Source organism: Festucalex cinctus, chromosome 2, assembly GCF_051991245.1.
Source record: "Festucalex cinctus isolate MCC-2025b chromosome 2, RoL_Fcin_1.0, whole genome shotgun sequence".
NCBI classification, from domain to species: domain Eukaryota; kingdom Metazoa; phylum Chordata; class Actinopteri; order Syngnathiformes; family Syngnathidae; genus Festucalex; species Festucalex cinctus.
In genome coordinates, this window is record NC_135412.1 from 21,873,046 (window position 1) to 21,895,125 (window position 22,080).

The 22,080-nt window shown below is 42.0% G+C and overlaps 2 protein-coding genes across 3 annotated transcripts in view; one reads left to right on the forward strand and one right to left on the reverse strand.

Annotated features, from left to right (window-relative positions):
* The window catches only part of btla (B and T lymphocyte associated), a 252,007-nt gene that overhangs the window by 224,189 nt on the left and 5,738 nt on the right, over positions 1-22,080 (reverse strand). The gene's annotated exons all lie outside the window — the stretch shown is intronic.
* Positions 2,774-21,419, forward strand: LOC144014148 (OX-2 membrane glycoprotein). 2 transcript variants are annotated; one of them, XM_077513724.1, is made up of 8 exons: positions 2,774-3,157; positions 3,899-4,033; positions 4,118-4,301; positions 5,148-5,243; positions 12,420-12,746; positions 14,086-14,415; positions 16,991-17,278; positions 18,261-21,419. In XM_077513724.1, coding segments are annotated over exons 3-8 (1,200 nt in total). In that variant the 5' UTR covers positions 2,774-3,157; positions 3,899-4,033; positions 4,118-4,300; the 3' UTR covers positions 18,419-21,419. The 2 variants fall into 2 exon arrangements, with proteins under 2 accessions (XP_077369850.1, XP_077369849.1); XM_077513723.1 differs by lacking the exon at positions 3,899-4,033.

Genomic DNA, 22,080 nt, shown 5'->3' on the forward strand with positions numbered 1-22,080 from the left:
TGAATAAATACAGGGAATAAAGGTTCAAGTTAAAATACCTGTAGTGGCTTAAAGATTCACTCGCAGTAAAAACGTTTTTGTTTTCATTTTATTATGATAGTAAGTGTAGTTTAGTTTAGTTTATTCATTTTTTCCTTTCGGACACATTACAGCTTACATCAATCACATCATTTGCAACATTGACATCCGAAAGAAGGGCTGACGGGTAGAAGCCGAAGCTTATTCGAGACCCGTCCCCATCGACCCATTACTATAACGCATCAATCATGTACATTATTTAGAATAGACATTAATTGTTATCGTTATCCATCCCATACTATCCCAGACACTGCTCACTCAGTTCATCTTGAATGTCCGTGTGTAGATTGTGGCAAGTCCCAGTCATTTGGAACTGGTGAGTCGGTCCCCAGACGCCACCAGCAAGCCCACCCCGCCAGGCGAGCAGCCAAGGCAAGCGCAATTCTTCTCTTTCACCAGTAGGGTCTTCGCTGACCTCGGATCAGCTTTCACACATGTTGTGCTTTCCAGAAGAGTAGATCGGCTTGCATTCTGCCCATTGCTGTTCAAGCAATTTCTGCCTCGATTCTAGTCAGGTAGCACCACTGGTTGCTAGCACGTTGTCGATCTGATGACTCCTGTGCGCTGCCCAGCCTAGCCCACGCCAGCCGCATTCCATGAACCAGACCACCAACCCCATTTTGCGTATTGACAGCAGTTTCAATGTAGCCACAATACAGCCTTATCATGTAGCCTTGACTGTTGCAACAAATGTCCAAACGGAATTCGAGCCAGACAATATTTAGATTCAAACGGGAACAGCAATACATGTTATCAGTGCAGGTGTATAGACAAGAGTTAGCCTTGGCAAAGTCAGTAAGTAATCATATACAACTCCAGCTTTGGGTAATTCGTGATGTTGTTGTGATATTGTGAATTACTGTTATCTCTCAAGCTCTGCCAATTCCTCAGCTCCTTTCACGAGTCGTGTTTTTAGTTGACCAGAGTTATCTTTACTTTGAATAAAAATTCGGCAGTCTTTTGTCCACATGCTTTCAATAAGTCCATTCTTTCTCATTTGTCGTGCCTTTTTGGCAATGTCAGCATTTCGTTTGGTGAGGTTTTCGTTGATGTAGACATGTTTCCCACGAAGCTTGTGACGGTCTCTCAGAAGAGCAATCTTTTTCTTTCTGTCAATAAACCTGATCAGAACTGCCGGTGGTCGTGTCCCTCCAGTTGGCAGCGAAAAGCACATCTGAATGTGCGCAGGATCAACAGTTAATCCCAAATCTCTGAGTTGAAGTGTCACTTGCTGTTCCACAGTCTCGTTCCCTGAAGATTGGCCAGAATCTTCCGTGCTCGTGCTAGCCGCAGCTCTCGAAGGGCCACGGCGTGGCTTGAAGTGTACAGATACTATATAATGTTACTCAAGTAAAAGAAAAAAAAGATACTCTAATTTCTGTTTACGAAGATCACGTTTTGTGTACGTAGATCACGTTTTTTGTGTTTACGGGGTTTTGGCATGATTCTAACTCCATACCGCCCCTTCCCAAATCCGCACAAATCACGGAGCTCTACGAGTATGAATCATTCTGCTACATCTGTAGCGCCAGATTTGTAGCAAAAGTCACGTGATGGGACAGCAGCAGAAAAAACACTTGTGACTCCTAGTGGCGACTTCTTAGACTACAAAGTCATGTCTACAGGTACAAATCATGATTTTTACAGATACAAATTTACACTTCTTTCTACAGGTACATTTTTTTTTTTTTATATGTACACATCTTTTTTTTACGCACATTTTTTTTCTTTATGTACAAATGTCTTTTTTTACGCACATTTTTTTTTTTTAGTACACATTTTCTATTTTACGGGTACAATTTTCTTTTTACGTACAATTATTTATTTATTTTTTACGCACAAATTTTTTTACAGGTACAATGTTTTTTTTTTTGTTTTTTTGTTTTTTTTTACTGGTACAAATCATGCCCTTTACAGATACAAATTTACACTTCTTTCTACAGGTACATATTTTTTTATATGTACACATCTTGTTTTTAACGCACATTTTTTTTCTTTACGTACAAATGTCTTTTTTTACGCACATTTTTTTTTTAGTACACATTTTCTATTTTACGGGTACAATTGTTTTTTACGTACAATTATTTATTTATTTTTTACGCACAAATTTTTTTACAGGTACGTTTTTTTTTTTTGTGTTTTTTTTACTGGTACAAATCATGCCCTTTACAGATACAAATTTATACTTCTTTTCTACAGGTACAATTTTTTCTTCACGAGTTTTACTTTTGCACTATATTTACCTCCATACCCGGATGCGTGTGCGTTCCGCGGCGCAGACGATACGTTTCCGTTCATTCAGATTGTTCGAATTACACCGGATGCGTGTGCGTTGCGTGTCGACCGCGTCTCAGCTGCGTTGCGCCCGAGCCCGCCGCACCGATAGACCTATTTTCTATTTTTGCCGGACGACGTATCCGTCAATGGCCATCTAGCACAGAACACTTCGAGCGGGACAGGAAGCCCGACTCAGTTTCAAAATAAATTTCCGGTTATTTTTCAGAATAAAACACTCGCCGGCAATCATGTCACCAAAACGTCATAATGCTTAACAGTTAATTCACCTTTTAAACACCGGCGAACATGGACGAGGAGAGATTTATAATCAAGGTGGAAAGAAACAAAATTATATATGACACAGCGCATCCTTTTTAATAAGGACAGCTTCAAAAGGACTGCATGGAACGTCATAGCAGGAGTGGACGGTGAGTTCAATCAAAGAAAGTCCACCTCTCTTTCTGCTTCTCTTGTTGAGCACAGACTTTCTTGTGTTTGTCCTTGTTTTTAATGCCACATTATCGCGCGCAATCACACGAGACACGGCGGTAAGTGGCCGGCGACGGAGCTGCGGGACAGCAGCTGTGCGCAGCCGGTGGGAGTTGGCCAAAAAAATTGATGCGTCCGGAGCACGCAGTCAAGACGCAGCGGAGCGAACACGCAACGCACACACAACCGGTGTAATCCCGGATAATGAGCTTATCCTGAATCACTTTTTGCTCACGACTCGTTGGAAGGAGTCATGGTGTATTCTACTCCACCTTCAAGATCGAGATTTACTAACACAACAGTCTGACCGTGGGTGAGTGGGTTTCATTTTATTTATTTTTTCCCCAATATATTAGTCTCCATTTCTGTACTTGGGAAAACCTTTTGAGGTTCGGTTTTTCCACAGGTTTTTATGGGATGTTCATATTAGGAATGTTGACTACTTATTAATCTTCAAATGCTGTGTATGTACAGTAATTATTATTTTTTTCCGTTGTGTGATATTCTAAATTTACTCTGGTAGAAAGCATGGTGTAGCCTATGAGAGCAAAATTAGATTGGAGGCCCTCCGAATCTGTCAATAATCTTGTTATACACATACAAATTTAATATGTGCAGTTCTGGCATGATTCAATTGCCAACCTGCCTTGTATAACGGTCCCATGATGCACTTAAAAAAAAAAAAAATCATCATCGAGTTTGCAAGACACTGGATGCCCTTTTTTCAAACTGTAAGCTTATAGGCTTATAGTTGGTCCAAACGGCCTAGCAAGTGAGATTTCTCTTTAATATTCAGAACGTATAAACAAGATTGTTCTTGTTCTGGTTGGCTCACTGCTCTTGCCATAATTTGAACATGAAAAACATTGCTTTGCTCGCTTGCTTTGCTGTCTTGGCATCGATTATATTTCTTAATCAAGCTCACCATTCTCCAGGTCTCTTCTTCCAAATATGGTCCTGGTACTGATGATAGGATTGATCAAAAAGGTCCAGGTGCAATGCGCCCACAAACAAAAAACACTGAATTTATTTTTATTTTTATTGCCCCTTCAAGGACATCATGGATTTTCAGGACATTGGAAATTGAACACTGGACACGGGAAATTGTGAACAGCTGGTGTTAACCTGCTAATTAGAAGATGTTTTTGGCATGAACCATGTTGTTTCAGTCTTATTACTTTGTGAAAAGGTACACTGTAGTTAAAAAAAAAATCAAATTAAATTACGGTGATTAAAACATTTAACTTCTTCTATGTTACTTTGTTTGTTCTAGGCTCGGTTGACTGGAAATTGCACCCGTAGGAGTCCAGTCAGGCTTTCCACAGGGTCTTAGCTCATTTAAATTTTATGAGTGGAAGGAAGTGAAAAGTGAGTGACGGTTGCACTCTCATGGCTGAAGTAAAATGAAAGTCAGTTGTTACTTTGGAGACATCAGCAGCATCTGCATGTTTTAAAAAGTATGTATTTCAAAAGTTCAGTTAGATAGGTGTTATGGAGAGAAATTTGTGTGTATTTTCAATCAAACAAAAAAGGGATTTGCAATAAAAAAATAAATAAAAAAAATCAATCAAACAAAAAGGGGATTTGCAACCTCAAATTTCCAAACAAAAAAGGGATTTAAAAAAAAATTTGCAAAAAAAAAATAAAAAAATGCAAAAAAAAACACATTTCAAATAAAATTAATGGGTTCGTATTAAAATAAAATTTTTTGCAAGCAATTTTTTTGGTTTTGTTTGCAATGCTTGACTTTTGCTTGTGAATCTGTTTTTTTGTTGCGAATCTGTTTTGTGGTTGCGAATCTTTTTCTGTGTTGTGTGGGCGGGGTCCTCCGCTCAAGCCTTTTCATTGGTCAGCTTGGAAGCTGCTGCGACAACGTTCATTGGTCAGCTAGGAATAGGGGTGTGACAACAACGTCCGTCTGAATTTTACTGGCTCATTCTGTACAGTCGCCGCCGGCATCGAGGTAAATATTAACCCCCCCACCCAGTTTTCTGTTTCGCAAACAAAAAACAGATTTTCAACCAAAAGTCAGGCATTGCAAACAAAACAAAAACAAATTGCTTGCAAACGTTTTTATTTTAATACAAATCCATTAATTTTGTTTGAAATGTTTTTTTTTTGTTTGCAATTTTTTTTTAAATTTGAAATCCCCTTTTTGTTTGATTGAATTTTTTTTTAATTGCAAATCCCTTTTTTGTTTGATTGAAAATAAAGACACAATTTTCTTCCATAAGTGGCAGCGTTTTATGTTATTTTGAAGTATTGTCTTGTGTCTTTTTTTTTTTTTCTTTTTTTTTTTTGAGTGCATGTGTTGATGAGCTTGCTGCAGGTGGACATGTTTGGATTTCCCCTGCGTCTGACTCTGTTACTCTGGATCGGAGGAACAGCCAGCACGCAAGGTTTGTTCCTTGAAATTTAAATAAAACGACACACGCTAATTCGAGATGTGTTTAAAAGAAAACTGAGGTCTAATGCTGCATTCGAAGATGGTCGGAAGTCGGATATTTCCGAGTTGTTATTTCCCAATTCCGACCTGAAAGCGTTCGAGTCAAAAGTTAACAACCAAAATGGCGGATAGTGGTAAATTGTTTTTTATTTTGGTTCTTAAAACTCATTTTGACCTCCAACAAACTTACCTTCCCGTAATTTTGCTTCATTTATTGTTTTTATCTTATTTCATAAACATTCCATACAGTTCAGTAGTTCACCGTCTAATTTCATGCAAGGGAGATAGCGGCACACTGTCACGTACGTTGCGTTACGTCAAGTTATGTCGAATATTTATGAATGAAGAAAGCTATCTAGTTTTATACTCAAGTAAATTTTGTTTTACCATTCACGGTCTGTGACTTCGCGAGTGGAATTTCCGAGTTCGAGGGGGCGTTCCCATACACGCTTCCTGGTTTGAACTCTGAAAAGTCCAACCATCCTCGAATGCAGCATAAAATACGTTGCCCCTCACGTAGACTGATGTGATATTATCCATGATCATACAATGTTGCTTTTTTATGTTAAGAGAAAACAAATGGCACACTTGTTTCGGTTGAGAAAAGTAATACTGCTGTACAATGTAACAGATTTTACTAATTGTAGCTTATTTTTTAAATTGTAACATTTTTGACATTCCTCACAGTCATACAGGTTTGAAAATAAGCTTTCCACTTGATACTAAAACAAGAAAAAAAAAAACCTTCATGGCATTGGCAAAGGCATGATGAGAATGTGATTGAAGGCAAGTTTGTTTATATAGCCTTTAATCACAAAAGAATCTCATCTTATGTCACAGCGGCATGATAAAAAGGCAGTTGTTATTTCGCTGGATGCAGAAAAAGCATTCGATAAAGTTAACTGGTCCTTCCTCTTTGCTGTCTTAAATAAATTCGGCTTCGGGGAGTCATTCATTCAATGGGTCTCAATATTATATGATTCTCCTAAAGCTACAGTTACTACTAATGGGATTACATCACAGAGTTTTACTTTACAAAGGGGAACAAGACAAGGGTGCCCAATTTCTCCTTTATTATTTGCTATATTTATTGAGCCGCTTGCATTAGCTATACGTCAGGATAGACGGATCCAAGGAATCCACTCCGGGACAATAGAACATAAAATTAATCTATATGCCGATGATATATTACTCTATTTAGAAGAACCTGCTATTTCGCTAGGGGAAGCATTTAAATTAATAACTAAATTCTCTCACTTATCAGATTACTCTATTAACTGGACAAAATCAACATTATTACCTATTACAGAAAATTCATGGAATCCTACAAGTCAGGATCCACACTACTCCTTTCCTACAGGTAATTTAAAATACTTAGGTGTTAAAATTTCACCTAAGTTAACTGAATTAACTTCTTTAAATTTTTCACCATTATTGGATAGTATCCGTAGTGACCTGGAACGCTGGAATAATCTTCCGATCTCTTTAATAGGACGGATAGCTACTATAAAAATGAAAGTTTTACCAAAGATTAATTATTTATTTTCAATGATTCCATTTAAACCTACGTCTAACTGGTTCCAATCGCTGGACTCTGCTATCATAAAATTCTATTGGAATAAAAAAAAAGCCAAAATTAGTCTATCTACTCTTCAGGAAAGTAAATCTAAAGGAGGTTTAGAGGCACCAAACTTTATGTACTATTATCTAGCTAATCAACTACAATATCTTGTGCTATGGACACAACCCAACAGAGATACTAACTGTTGGTTGGAATTGGAGCAGAAGGATTGTAATAATCTTAGACTGTCAGATTTACTCTTTATTACAAAATCAATAAGACGACATAATTGTTTTAAAAACCCAATGATAGCCGCCACCCTGACTGCCTGGTGGAAGGCATTAGAAATTACAAACTCCCAATTGGCGCCCTGTGGGCTCTCTCCCATTTGGCATAACCCCGACTTTCAACTTAATAATCAGTCGTTCCATTTAAGCCTATGGGAGCAGAAAGGAATTACACACCTTCATCATCTTTTCTCAGATAATAAGTTTATATCATATACAAACTTGGTCCAGAAATATGAAATAAAAAAGGGAAATTTCTTACATTATCTGCAAGTTAAAAATATGGTTAAGAAACAAATCCCAACACTTCAAGATACGCTCCAACTGCCTGTCTTAGCTAAAGATATTATAAAGCTTTCTCCAACAACAATAAAGAAAATATCAAAAATATATAAGTTATTTTTATACACAAATAAAACGTATTTACCGACTTTAAAATGGGAAAAAGACTTGTCTATAGTTCCGGAACCAGACTTTTGGACCCAAATCTGTGAAAATGTATTTAAAATGACCAAACAGACAAATTTGCAACTTATCCAATATAAGATACTTCATAGAACATATATTACACAATATATGATGAAAAAAAAAATGGGACTCTCTGACTCCGACATTTGTCTCCAGTGCTCACAAAACACTGCCGATACTTATCTTCATGCTTTATGGTCATGTACTCCAGTGCTGCATTTCTGGACTAAAATCTTGGAAAAGCTCGCTGATATATTAAACTGTAGGCTTCCTTTATCTCCAAGACTGTGTTTACTAGGTGACTTAACAATAACTGAGCGACCATGTAAACAATCTCAATCTATATTTATAGCCCTTACTATTGCTAAAAAAATAATCCTTGTCAATTGGAAAAATAAACAATCTCTAAATATCGACCACTGGTTAAACTTACTAATAAATTATATCTCAATGGAAAAAATCTCTGCCTTAAATAAAAATCAAGTATCAAGATTTAAACAAATATGGTCTATGTACATAGAATATTTTAATCTCAATTTGGCAACTTAATCCTGCCAAGATTCTGCCTGTTAACGAGAGCCACCACATCGTTACAACTTCTGTTTTCGCTGCTCCTGTATTTGGTATTTTGTATCTGATTGTTTTTATTTTTATATAGTCAGGAACCTAGTTGCTGCTAGTGGGCTCGAGCATACCACACTATACGACACTATACTCAATAACTCCTTAAGATCTATTTCTAGTGGGCACTAAGCATCAACACTTGGTGTTACTGCATGCTAATTAGTCAATTTTCTTGACGCCGTCCCCTGTGGTCGGGCGGGGGTGGTTCTGCCCCCCCCCCCCCCCCGTTGTCTGCTCGGTGGCGGTTGCGTCTTGGCCGCTCCCTGGGCCCCCTGTGGGGTGCGGTGTTGGGGTGCTTCCCCTGGTGCCCGGGGCGGTGCCGTCCCGGCGCGGTCCGCTGCTCCGTGCCCGGCGGCGCGGTTCGGGGTGGGTGGGCCTCCGGTGTGCCCCGTGGTTCCCTCTCCCCTCCCCCTTCCTCCCCCCCGTCGCCTCTCCCTCCTCGCCTCCTCCCGCCCATCCTCCTCTGCCTCCCGGTCCCTTTTCCCTTGTCGCCCTCCCTCCTCCTCTCCCCCCCCGCCTCCTGCCCTGCAGCCGCCCTTTCGCCTTCTTGTCGTCTTCTCCCCGCTTCCCCCGCCCCCCCCCCCCCCTTCCCTGTCTGCCCTGCGGCCCCTCCCCCTCCCTCTCCCTGGGCCTGGGGCTCCCTCCCCGGCCCGGGCGTCGGGCTCCGGGGGCCGGGCGAGGGTTTGGGGCCTGCCCCGCTCCGGTATAACTCCTGGTGCCCCGGGCGGGCCCCGGTGGCTGGTGGGCTGTCCGGTAGCCCTGCTGCGCTGGCTGTCCGCCCATTGTGGTGCCGGGTGGATGAGGTGGGGGGCGGCGGGGGGTGGGGGTGCTGGGGGGCGGGCGTGCCACCTACACCCGCCGGGTTGGGTGAGGCCCCGCTGGTCGCTCCTCTTACTCACTTCACTAGCTTGCACTATACACTTTGTAAATATACACATAGGGCACACAACACATTTCTTGGTGGGGTGGGGAAGGGTGGAAACACCGTCTTCACCCTTCAACTCCCCTCCAATTTTAATGCACCTCACGTCCAAGGGGAGGGGTGAGTTGGGGCGGGGAGCCATCAGAGGGGATGGACTGCAGTGCCTGGCAGCGCTGTGGTCCCCCCCATTTGTGTCCCTGCCCCACCACTTTGTCCCTCCATTCCCTTTTTTAATGCACCACACATATACATATTCATTTTTTGGGGGGGGATACGGGTGTGTCGGAGTAGGGGAAATTTTTTCCCTCTGCTCCGACTCACCTGCTCCCAATTTTAATGCACCACACGCACACACTTGTATATACACTGGGTGGGGCCACATTCACGGTGTAAGGGTAGAGCTCGCCAGTCGGCGAGCTGGCGGACTCAGTAACAGGGTTAGGTGTCACTTGTACTCTGGCGTGACGACCGGGGCCTCTCCCCACCGGGCTCGGTGTTCTGGTGTCCCGCCTTCTCCCCTGGTGCTTCCTCCTCTGCTTCCCCCCTCCCGCCGCGGTGCAAATCTCGCGCGGCTGGAGGTGGGGTGGGCACATCTTCCCTCTCTGCGCTGCTGCCCGGTGCCGGTTTCCGGGGGGGGGTGGGGGGTTCTCGCGGGGGGCCGGGTTCGCGGGGGGGGGGTGGCGGCCGTCGGGGGGGGGCGGCTTGTTTGGGGGGGGGGTGGAGGTATGGGTGGGTGGGGGGTTGGGTGCTGGGGGTCGGGGTGTGTTCGGGGGTTTGGGGGTCGGGGGTGGTGGGGCCTGGGTCGTGGTGGATGGCGGGTTTGGGTGGGGTGCGGGGGGGTCGTGGGGGGATGGGGGCTGGGGACCGGTGGGGCGCTGTGGGGGCCCGCTGGGCCTCGTTCTGCGGCCTTGGGCTCGGGGGTGTGGGCCGGGGCTGGGGCGGGGGTGTTCCGGGTATCTGGGTCGGCTCGCTGACCGGTGTCCGCTCGGGTGGCTTGGGGGTGGCCTTGGTGCTGCCGCGGCCTGGGGATTCCGGGGGGGGTGGGGGGGGGGGGGGGGGTGCTCGCTTTGCTGGACCGCGGTTGACGGCTTCTCTCTTTGGTGGTGGTCCTTATGCATGCCAGATCCGTCGCACCAGCATCTACTGAAACTCAACAGAAGTACCCTCTCCCTCCCACAGCCCCTTGAATCAGTTGGTGCTGGTGTCTGTGGTTCTCACTTTTCTTTATCTATCCTTCCCTCCTTCCTCTCTTTAGTTTTTCCTCTGGTCACTTGAGATCTTAATTTATTAGAAGTATGAGGTTTCTGGGGTTGGCATAAGACTCCGGTTTTGTAACCACGCAGGAGGGGTCTTGTTGGTGCTGGACTTCACTTTGATGGATTGGATGTACTGGCTTCTATTGATCTCACTCTGCCTTATCGATCCTTCCCTCCTTCCTCTCTTTAGTTTTTCCTCTGGGCTCTTGAGATCTCGCTAAATTTGCTGGAATTTAGAGGCTTCCGGGGTTGGCGTAAGACTTTGATTTTGTAATCATGGGGAAGGCAGGAAGTGTTTGGTCGGTGCTGGATGTCACTTTGATTTACCTTTCTTTTCTCTTTATTTCTTTTTTTTCTGACCTTTTCTCTGGTCTCCTGACCATTTAAATCTCACGACTCTGGCAAGATTCTGAAGTACCTGGTTAAGGCGAAGGGTAATGGGATATTTATAAGGTTTTAGGTGAATGAATGAGTATAAATTTATACGTATTTGCACGCACGCACGCAAACGCACGCAAACGCACACACGCAAACGCACGCACGCACGCAAACGCACGCACGCAAACGCACGCACACATACACACACACAAAAAAAAAAAAAAAAAAAAAAAAAAAAAAAAAAAAAAAAAAAAAGGAAAAGAGCAATGATGACAAGACGTTGAATCGGTAAGACTACCGAATGAACAATTCTGAGCTCTTCAAAAAAAAAGAAAGAAAAAAAAAAAAAAAAAAAAAAAAAAAAAAAAAAAAAAAAAAAAAAAAAAAAAAAAAAAAAAAAAACAAAAGAATCTCAACGGGCTCTAAATACCAAAACCGACCCCCCCCAACCGAAGGGGTCTCCCTTCCTGCCTTCCTGATAACAGCGCTGTATTGGATGTGAAGTGGTAGTAGAAACCAGCATTTCTCTCTCTCTCTCTCTCTTAAAATCTCTAAAAGCTAGAAGGGGACTTGACTCATACCTTCAAGCTGAGAAAATAATTTACAATGTATAACTTTAGAATATAAAATAAAGTGCTGGAGGGACTTAAAACTACTGGACTACACAGATTTCTGACAGGACTCATTTTGTAGTTTTATTTACGAGCCCTGAAATTCAACCAAAATGGTGACTTCAAACCAAAATGGCTGACTTCCTGTTCAGAGTTGGGCGGAGGTCGTTGATGCTTTTCCCTTAAATTTTGTGTTAATTGGAAAAAACGGTGTCAGGGCCTCATCTTGTCCCAATATGCCAGGGGGTGCCACAGAGGCGTCATGTTCGGAAACGTTAAATTGAAGTATTATCCAACTCATTGACTGCCATCCCTCCGAGTTAACGTATTTGACGTCTTTTGCCATCAATGGCACTGAAGTAGGGATAGCTGATTTAGGTGCCGACATTGGGCATTTTGCCGAATAACGGTACTGTATTGGCCTTTAAAAAAAAAAAAAAAAAAAAGTAAATCTAAAATCTTTTGAAGTTATTTATTTTTTGAACTATTTAAATTTTCACTTAACTTTATGAGATTCTGCTTACCATGGGAAACTTGTGAACCAATTTGTTTTTGTTCGGCATTAAAACAAAGAAATGTGAAAGTTTTTAAATGTAGGGAAAAAATCTTCAGTGCTATAATATTTACTTTTTTAAATTTCCATTTAACTTTTCAATACGTACTGATAACCTTGGGAGATCCCTGAACATTGAAAAAAAATAAATAATAATAATTCTACATTTTTGAAAAGTCTGAAAAATTATTCAATAAATACGCTTAAAATATTACAACAAAGTCAAGTTTGGCATTTCAACCGCATTTATATTTTAGTAAATGGCGACGCTAATAATCCCCCCCCCCCCCTTTTTTTTAATTTTTTTTATTGAAAATTAATATCTGCTCCAAATAACAGTTAATGCCCTTTTACTAAGAATTGGCATCGGTATTGGTCCTGGAGAAAAAAACAAAAAAAACAAAAAAACAAAAAAACATCGATCTATCTCTACACTGAAGTTATAAAAATTAAAATTCCGTTCCCTCAGGTGAAGTCTTATCTTCCGCCACTGTGAACGGCGAGGCAGGTCAACCCCTCCTATTGGGCTGCAACGTTACCATGGCAACGGGCGACAGCGTCCATCAAGTGCGCTGGCTCGATAGCCGCGACAAGCTCCTGCTGGCCTACCGACACGGGACGCCCACCAGCCACATCAGCCACCGGGAGCCCAACGTGCGACTCGCCGCTTGGCAGAAGGACGCCAGCTACATCAACATCACCAAAATCCTCCCCGAGGACGAAGGATGCTACCGCTGCGCCTTCGACATCTTTCCTGCGGGCTCTCAAGAGGGCGTCACGTGTGTCAGCGTGACTGGTGAGTACATGTACCAGAGTCAGATGATTTAGTCTCAGTCACTGTTTCTGTATTTGAAATCGGAGGCCCTCCAAAGGCGGGTCTTGGATGCTGTTTGGTCAGGGAGGTGGACTTTGAAACATTTCAGACAGGTGCCAGACTTCGAAAAATTCAACTACAAATGGGGGATTGGGACTCCTGATAGCCCGGCCATTCAAACCAATGGGGAATTTCGGACCCCTGGTAACCCCGACACTGCTCTCGATTGGGGAAGGCCTCACTCTTTCGCGTACGGTTCTATGGGACTTTTTAGTGCAGCTGAGGGACACTGAGTCAGATTTTTTCCTGGCAATTTTATATTTTTACTCCCTACATTTGACAACAAACATCTATACTTTCTCCATTGTCAAAATGTGTTTCAGGCAAGCCTATAAAATTTTGCATTTTTTTCCTCCGATTACTATTTATTAACCAGTGATTGGTGTTTTTTTTTTTTTTTTTTTTGTACTTCGTTTTCGTATCATGATTTAAAAATGGGAGATTGATGTTGTACATTGTTACTGTTTCGGCCATTGTTTTCCAAAGTAAAAAAAAAAAAAAAAAAAAGTTTGCAAATGTCTTATATTGATTAAACACAGAAGATAATCAATCATTCATGAAGAACGACAGAAATCAGTGAACAATAACTGTTGATATGCTGAAATCAGAGGATTTGGACAATTTAAAAATTGTTCCAAATCCAAACGATGACTCAATTATGAAAATAGTTGTCGATTAATTTGATAATCAGTTAATTTTTACAGCTCTAGTGGAAACTCTCTCATTAATATTCCATACAGTTGTAAAATGGTAGCGGTTTGGATCGGCATCAACAGTCACTGAGGACTGATATCTACTTTGTTTTTGTTTTTTTGTTTTTTTAGAAGAGTCCCTTTAAAAAAAACAAAAAAAAACAAGCAAAAACGTCCTCTTCATGTTTCTACTGAAGTACGTGTTTTGCCATCTCTTTTGCTCCCATTCTTGAGCAATGTGGTACAAGTTGGCCATCACTGCAATTCATTGTACTCTCCACAAAGAGGGCTTGTTCCTTTTGCGACTCCCACAATCCCTTGACATAGATGTTGGCTTATGTCTGACCCCAACACACACACACACACACACACACCCTCCCCCCATCTTCACCACCAGAACAACAGTGAGAAAAACCGTACCCACCCAACCGCCATCCTGCTACCTAATGAGCATGCACAGTTTGAACCCCAGCCTTCAACTGTAAACTTTTTACTGCCCATTTTGTTCCCCGCAGGTGTGTGAGCAAAAAAAAAAAAAAAAAAAATCACCAATGTGTTGTTTGCCTCAGTCCGGGTACATCAAGACAACAACAAGATGGCGGTGAGCGGCAAGCCCGCGAACCTGTCCTGCCGGTACAGCCTTCCCGAGCGGGTGCACCAGGTCCTTTGGAAGAAGACGACCGAGCAGGGCGGCGGCGTCACCGTGGCGTCCCGCTCGCGAGATCACTACGACGTGGAGGAGACGCTGCGGAGGCGCTTGAGCCTGAGCGAAAAAAGCCTCGGCGACACCCGGCTGCTTTTCCAGACGGTTACGATACAGGACGAGGCGTGCTACACTTGCGAGTTCCACACCTTCCCAGACGGGACCAGGAAAGGCACCACTTGCCTTTCTGTATATGGTGAGTTTGGACAGAAGTACCCACAATCACGCCCCACAATCGACATTATTCCCTAAAAATGGCCTTAGATCGTTCAGTTATTGTTACACCAATAAATCAAAAAGGATTCAAGGTTACAGGAGATCAAATGAAGGCCACCGTGCATTTTAGGTAGGGATGTTCAATATGACTTTTTTTTTTTTTTTGACTGATACCAAAACAAGTATTCACTCTTGAGTAAGGTTATTTTAGTGAACTAAAACTAATGAAAAAAACTAAAATTAAAAAAACTATTTTGTTAACAAAATAAAGTAAAAACGAAAATGCTTTTTTTTTTTTTTAAATGAAGAAACTACATTTTATGTTTACAAAACTAACTAAAACTAACTATAATTATTGCAAAAATGTCCTTTGTTTTCGTCTTTGGTAATTAATTTAGTGCATGAGCCTTTGGGGATGATTTTAAATGTGATTTGAAGTCGATTTATTTTGATATTAACCAGAATAAAGACGTTTGAAAGTGTCACAGAGAAGTGACGTCATCTAGCAGCAGCCAATAGAAAAGCACCTTCAAATGATGTCGCTCCCATGCTGTTTTTTAAATATTGCGCACAAGTCATACACATTTTTCTTAAAAAACTAAAACTAATACTAAACTAACTGAAAATAAACTAAAACTAAGCATTTATTAAATAACAAACTAATGAAAACAAACAAAACTACACTGAAAACTAATTTAAACTAACTAAAGTTAAATAAATGAATAAAAACTAACTTAAAATGAAAAATTCCAAAATTATAATAACCCTTCTCTTGAGTACTCAATGATACCAATATCACTAGTACTTTTGGTGCATACTGCGATTGGTTGGCAACCAGTCCAGGGTGTCCCCCGCCTACTGCCCAGAGCCAGCTGAGATAGGCTCCAGCAGCCCCCGCGACCCTTGTGAGGAATAAGCGGTCAAGAAAATGGATGGATGGATGGTGCATAAAATTTAAATTAACACATGGGGTACAAAGATCTTTCTGTCTTTCAGACGCACATAATAATTTGTCAAACTGTTGCAATGTAGTGCCAACTAGTGACGAGGAAGGCTTACTCTGTGTTTTGTTTTTTTAATTAACTCATTCACTCCCAGCCATTTTCACTGGAGTAACCCCTGTCGCTCCCGGCTGTTTTGACTGATTTTGCAAGGCCCACAGAATATTGTGTTCTATTGCTATAAAAACATGGTACCTACCAAAAGAAAGATTAGAGTCTCTTCTTTCATCAGGAAAGAAAAGTCTATTCTATCCGTTTCCGTGGGGAAATCAGCTTGTTTGCAACACGACTGTCGATCTCTTATATTCTGATACCACCTCCTGGCAGTTTTTGTAATTACTACCAATGCTTCACCTGTTCTCTGCAGTTCATAGGCTCCCTCAAAGCCTTCTGTATGCTCTAGCATGAAAAACATTTAATAAAAACAAAGCAAAAAAAAACATATAAATACCTCTTTGGGACACAAAGCATTTAAAATAGACCGTATATATATGTTTTTGGGAGCAAATGATGTATCAGTGGCTGGTGTCGGCGCCCATCAGAAATATCTGATGTCTGATGTAAGGCTGGTACCAGCCTGATGCCAATACCTGGTACTGATCATTTTTTTGTGCTATAATAAAAATGAGAACACACTAAAACGTTTTCCTCCATTAATATGAACTAAAACTGACTGGGCCGGGACATGAGTGCGGGACGTTAGCGGACCGGTTGCAATGACTGGGCCGGGACGTGAGCGGACCGGTCGCCACGACTGGGCCGGAACGTGAGCAGACTGGTCGCCACGACTGGGCGGGGACGTGAGCGGACCTGTCGCAATGACTGGGCCCGGACATGAGCGCGGGACGCGAGTGGACCAGTCACCATGACTGGGCCCGGAACGTGAGCGGACCGGTCGCCATGACTGGGAAAGGGACGTGAGCGGACCGGTCGCCATGACTGGACCGGTACGTGAGCGGCCCGGTCGCCATGACTGGCCCGGGACGTGAGCGGCCCGGTCGCTATGACTGGGCCCGGAACGTGAGCGGCCCGGTCGCTATGACTGGGCCCGGAACGTGAGCGGCCCGGTCGCCATGACTGGGCCGGGACGTGAGCGGACCGGTCGCAATGACTGGGCCGGAACGTGAGCGGACCGGTCGCCATGGCTTGGGCTGGGCTGGGCTGGGCACCGGCACAACTCACCACAACAAGACGGGACAATGCTCCCACACGGATTGCACAATCACCACTGACTAAATACACTAACAAGACACACCTGGGAATCACAATAGGCTGAGGGCACTGATTGGTCACACATATTGTGAAGGGAAGACACACGCAGGTGGACGAACTTAACCATGACGAGACAAGGGGAGAACTCAGGACAAAACACGACAACAACAACACCTAAAACTGAACAAAACCCAACCACACGGAACCAGGACATGGTCGTGCTAATGTTTAGCAAGAACTAAAATAAGTGTCACTGGTTGCACTTGCAGCTATGCCCGTATTCTATCACATAATATTCATAATGTCTGTTTTTGTAAGCAATTTCCTACTTTTATCCTCCAGTTTTACCTGAGGTGAAGGTGAGCCACGCGACCTCGTCTTCAGGTGTCACCGAGGCCAACTGTACCGCTCGATCGCGACCCGCCGCAGAGGTCGCGTGGAACGTCGGCGGGAACAAGCAAAGTCTCAACACGTCGCTCGTTTCCGTCCACTCCGACGACGACGGCATCACGACGGTGACGAGCACGCTGCTCCTCACGCCCGAGCAGCTCGCCGAGCGCTCGATCCAGTGCGTCGTACGCCATCAGGGACTGGAAGAACCCCGCTATGTGTCCCTCAACAACACAGCTGGTGAGCCTTCCTTTTATGTGTACTAGTTGCATGACCGGTTCAAGTTATTCAGTTCAATTTAGTTGTTTATTTAAAAGCAAAGTTCATCAAATATGCACAGTTGAAATAAATGAAATTAAAATCTCAGTATTAATTTACTGATGTAAAATTTATTTACTGGTATACAAAAAAATTAACTTGTATACTCACTTAAAATGTTTGCTTTGTTCTTGTTTTTGTTACCGTATTCTTTACTGCACAACCAATTTCTGTTTCATGTACAGCATTAGTTGTATACAGCAATGCCGGTTTTAAAGCACTATAAGTAAAGGTGAGTTGAGTCATCACAGGACTTAGCATGCCACAATGAGAGGTGTTAGCCACCTGCTAGCTTGTGAGCTAACAGGCTTCTGGGGTTCCTCTCGGCCGGCAGACTGGCAGCGTGCTCTTTGGCGGCTTCATTACCTCGCTTGAGAATGGAAGTAACGACACCGAGCTGTTCTGTTTATTATGGCATCTAGGAAAGATGCATTTTCAGGATGTAAACATTTCCAAAAAGAGGACACTCGGCAGCCTCTAGATACTTAAATGGTACTCAAAGTTTACATCATGATGCCTCTTAAAGAATTGCCAAGTCATTTTTGTTTTTTGTTTTTTTTGTTTTGTTTGTTTTTTGGCAGAAACTATTATTTTTGCCTAAATCATCTCGTCGTGATGTAACTCGTTCAGGCTTTTGTGTTTCCTCAAAAATCTGAATTTATGAAATTTATGAAAAAAACCCGGACGCACACAGGATGTAAAATTAGACATGTCTGGACCAAAGAGGACGTTTGGTCAACCTATCATCACAGTGACTCGAGTCCGATTCATGGCCTTTGCTTTGAATAGTAGTTGTTGGCTGTTTTCATGGGATCACTGAATGCAGGAAGTAGTTGATTCATGTCCTACCACATCTGACAACATGCCATGCATGGATTGCTTTTTTTTTTTTTATGTGCTGCAGTGAGTCCCACCACGGTCATCGTCAGTTTGCTGTGCAGTCTGCTGGCAGTCCTCATCCTCGTCTCTTTGTGCGTGTATCACCGCGGTAAGTTCTTCACCAAGAAAATGGCCACACCTCCTGGCAGGAGAGGAAACAGAGACTGGGAACATCCCTTTTGACCGAGATGTCTTTTTTTTTTTTTTTTTTCCCCGACACGGTTGGAAAAGGTTACCGATTATGTTTTCAAAATTGCTTTCCACACAGACAGAGGATGTGTAACCTTGTCACCACCCTCGTTCCTGTTCACACCTTTCTTCTCTGGAAAGTTTTTTTTTTTTTTTTTTTTTTTTTTTTTTTAGGCCCAGTTCCCCGTTTCGCTTCAATCATCTGCCCACAAAAAGGACAAATTTTACTACCTTTGAAACACTTCATTAAATATACATACATAATATAAATATACATTTCCTATTTATCATTTGTTGTTTTATTTAACTCTTGTAACAGTTTTCAAGAATTTTATATCATTGCTAGATGTTTCTATATTTGGATTGTGATTGATTTGTCTTAGCGAGCTCAATGGCTAGACAAATACAGTAATTGGTTTGATTGCCTCATATTGAGGCTACATTTGAAATGTGTCCTTCCTTGGCTGATGTAATGCTATGAAGAATCTTAAATGCAGAAGCATAATCTTGCACAAATTGGAATTTGACCAAAATTTGTTAGGTTCTGAGGTTGGATCCCAAAACGCAGACACAAATAAAATTTTAACTATTTATTCACATAACATCGAGAGGCATAGAACAACTTGACTAGACGAGAAACAATGAGAATGTATCGAGAATCACGAGACGTCAAGCCCCTTTGGGCTGTGGAGATGCACCGAGGACAGAGGCAATAATCCGACAAACACACACACTTCACGGTTTGGCTTGAATAGCTAGGATTGGCTGTGGCTAGACATGTGGGTAACAGGCCTGACATGGAATTCTCTGATTGGCTGTTGACCAGAAAAAGAGATTAAAGATTCTTGACATCACACAGCTCATAACATCACATAGCTTAAAACAAGTTGAAACTAGATGCCGATTACATCAGTTCACAACAGACACTTGACCTCACGGTCATGACCCAAACATGACCCTTGCACGGCCCAAACTTAACCCTGGCGTGACTCAATCATGACAAAATTAGAGGATATATTTAAGTTTAGGGCTGCTCGATTATGAAGAAAATATTAATCATGATTAATTTGGTAATAATTGAAATCATGATTAGGACAGTCATTTGTTATTTTGGAGCAAAACAAGAAAATGTTTAAACGTAAAAAACATTAAGACAAATACATTTCTTTGAAACATTAATTCTGCAAGTTTCTTTTTAACCAAACAAGATTTATTAAATTAGTTATTTTAAAATTAAAAAATGTGCAACAACTCAAAATTAGTATGAATAATTCTTTTATTTTTGTTTACGATTACGGTGTTCCCTCGTTTTCTGCTTGTTCCAAAAAAATACCTGCAAAAAGCTTTATGATTTAGATTTATTATAAATGTTTTAAAGTTCTAAAACCCTTCACCACACAGTTTTTACACTTTGTCTCATCGGAGCATTTGCATTTTGCTACATTTCTCTTGTTTGAACACTCAGTGTTCAAACCTTCCTAAATTTGATAAAATAGGTACATTACTGAAAGGAATGCATGCAAAATTGCACTTTAAAAAAAAAAATCTGAGAAAAGTGAACCGCGTTATAGCGAGGGAACACTGTATACCAATTTTGTAATGATTTTGTATTTGTGTAATAATTTAAATTGTATTTGAATTTCGATTAATTGCACAGTCCTAGTTGAACTCACTATATTGCATGACTCATCAGCAAACGTTTTTTTTGTTTTGTTTTATTGTTGTTTTGTTTTTACTAATCAGAGTGGTTAACCTCTTTTTACGCTTGACGGTTGAGAATGAACTAAATGCATACATAAATAAAACTTTACTTTCAGGGGGACATTTTATGGAAAATTGTTAATATGCAAATGATTGGCGCTCTATGAAATGTCACAACCAAGCGCATCTTTAGTTATCTGCCTATTTTGGAAAATGTCTCTGCAAGCACACCATTCCGCCACTTTCAAATTTACATAACAATCTTTCTACACCCACAATTATCGTATTTCTCCACCAGACTGGGCAACTAGACTGGCCAAAGTTTCAGCAGGAAAAAAACACTTTGATGCAGAGCTGAAGTACTGTCAAAGTCAAAGGTCAGCTTGGCTGCAGTGTTAGCACAGGTTAGCATTAGCATTAGAAAATTGCTCAAAGGAACACAAGTCTTGTGAAAAATTAACCAGCTATTCTGTGAAATGGTTAATTTCAAATGTCTCCCTGAAAAAAATTGCCAATTTATTTTGAGCAATTATGATTTTATAGCACTAGTTATGAATATTTTTGCACTAAGTAATGTATCGGGCGTTTTGGACTGTCACGTGATCACCGTGATGTATCGTGTACGTAAATTACACATTGAATGAATGATAACAAAGAGACTCACGAGGAATGATCGCATCCCACCGCGGACATCAAAGGTGTTGAAACACTTCTTCAACAGTAGTACAGCCATGTAGGACTGGTTCGGATGCCTCCTGGACGCCTCCCTGGGGAGGTGTTCCGGGCATGTCCCACCGGCGGGAGGCCCCGGCGACGTCCCAGGACGCGCTGGAGAGACTGTGTCTCCCGGCTGGCCTGGGAACACCTCGGGATCCCGCCGGAGGAGCTGGTTGAAGTGGCTGGGGAGAGGGAGGTCTGGGTATCTCTCCTAAAGCTGCTGCCCCCGCGACCCGACCTCGGATAAGCGGTAGTAAATGGATGGATGGATGGATGGATGGATGGATTGTAGTATTTTTCTAAATATGCAAAAGCACAAATAAATTATTTGTACAATTTTTAGGACGAAACACAATTTCTCTTCATAACATTATGTGGCCCTTGTGTTCTTCTGATTTTCTGTATGTGGCCCTCAAATGAATAAGTTTGGACACCCCTGCTCTAGAGGTTCGAAAGGTTCTATGTTGTCTTGAGTCTTAACTGAAGAGCCCAAGTGACTTCAAGTCACAAAATGTTTAGTTGCAGAAAAAAAATGGCGCCATCTTTTGTTGCCCTTGAATAAAAATCAGTGCACAAATTTATTAGCATTTTCTTGTCTGCTCCTGAACGGAACACAACAAGTGGCGATTGTTTACAGCTGAGACAAAACAAAAAACAAAAAAAAAAGAAGAGAGGCATGTCTCCTCTGAGGGCGAGGAAGACAGTTAGGAGGAGGTTGCATTTGGAACAAAAATAACTCCCTCACACACCCGAACGTACAGTAAACCACCACCAGGCGGTTCATGTAAACTGTTGTTTTTCAATTTACCAGCACTGGAAATAGCTGAGGTTTCATCTAGAGGGGAATTGTCCTTCCCTATGTTTGGAATTTTATTGGTGAGTTAAGGCTTAAAAAAAAAAAACACACAAAACACTCACCACATGAATGGCTTGAATGTTATCGTGGCACCACTCTGAGCCAGCAGGATGTGCAGGGGAGGGACCACATCCTGCCCGGTAAACACAGCCACACAGATCTTTGTGACATAAACATTACACCATAAACTTTTAACCTGGACAATTCTGAACAAAATCTTTTAGAGAGGCGAAGTAAAAGTAAACTTGTAGACAATATTGTTGCAAAAGTGTGCACACCCTCGTGTGTGGTGTTTGTGTTCAGAAGTAACAAATCACATTCAAACTCTAACTCAAAGTCTAGTGTAGTGTATCTTTTAATCAGAAGCGTATTCCAAATATAA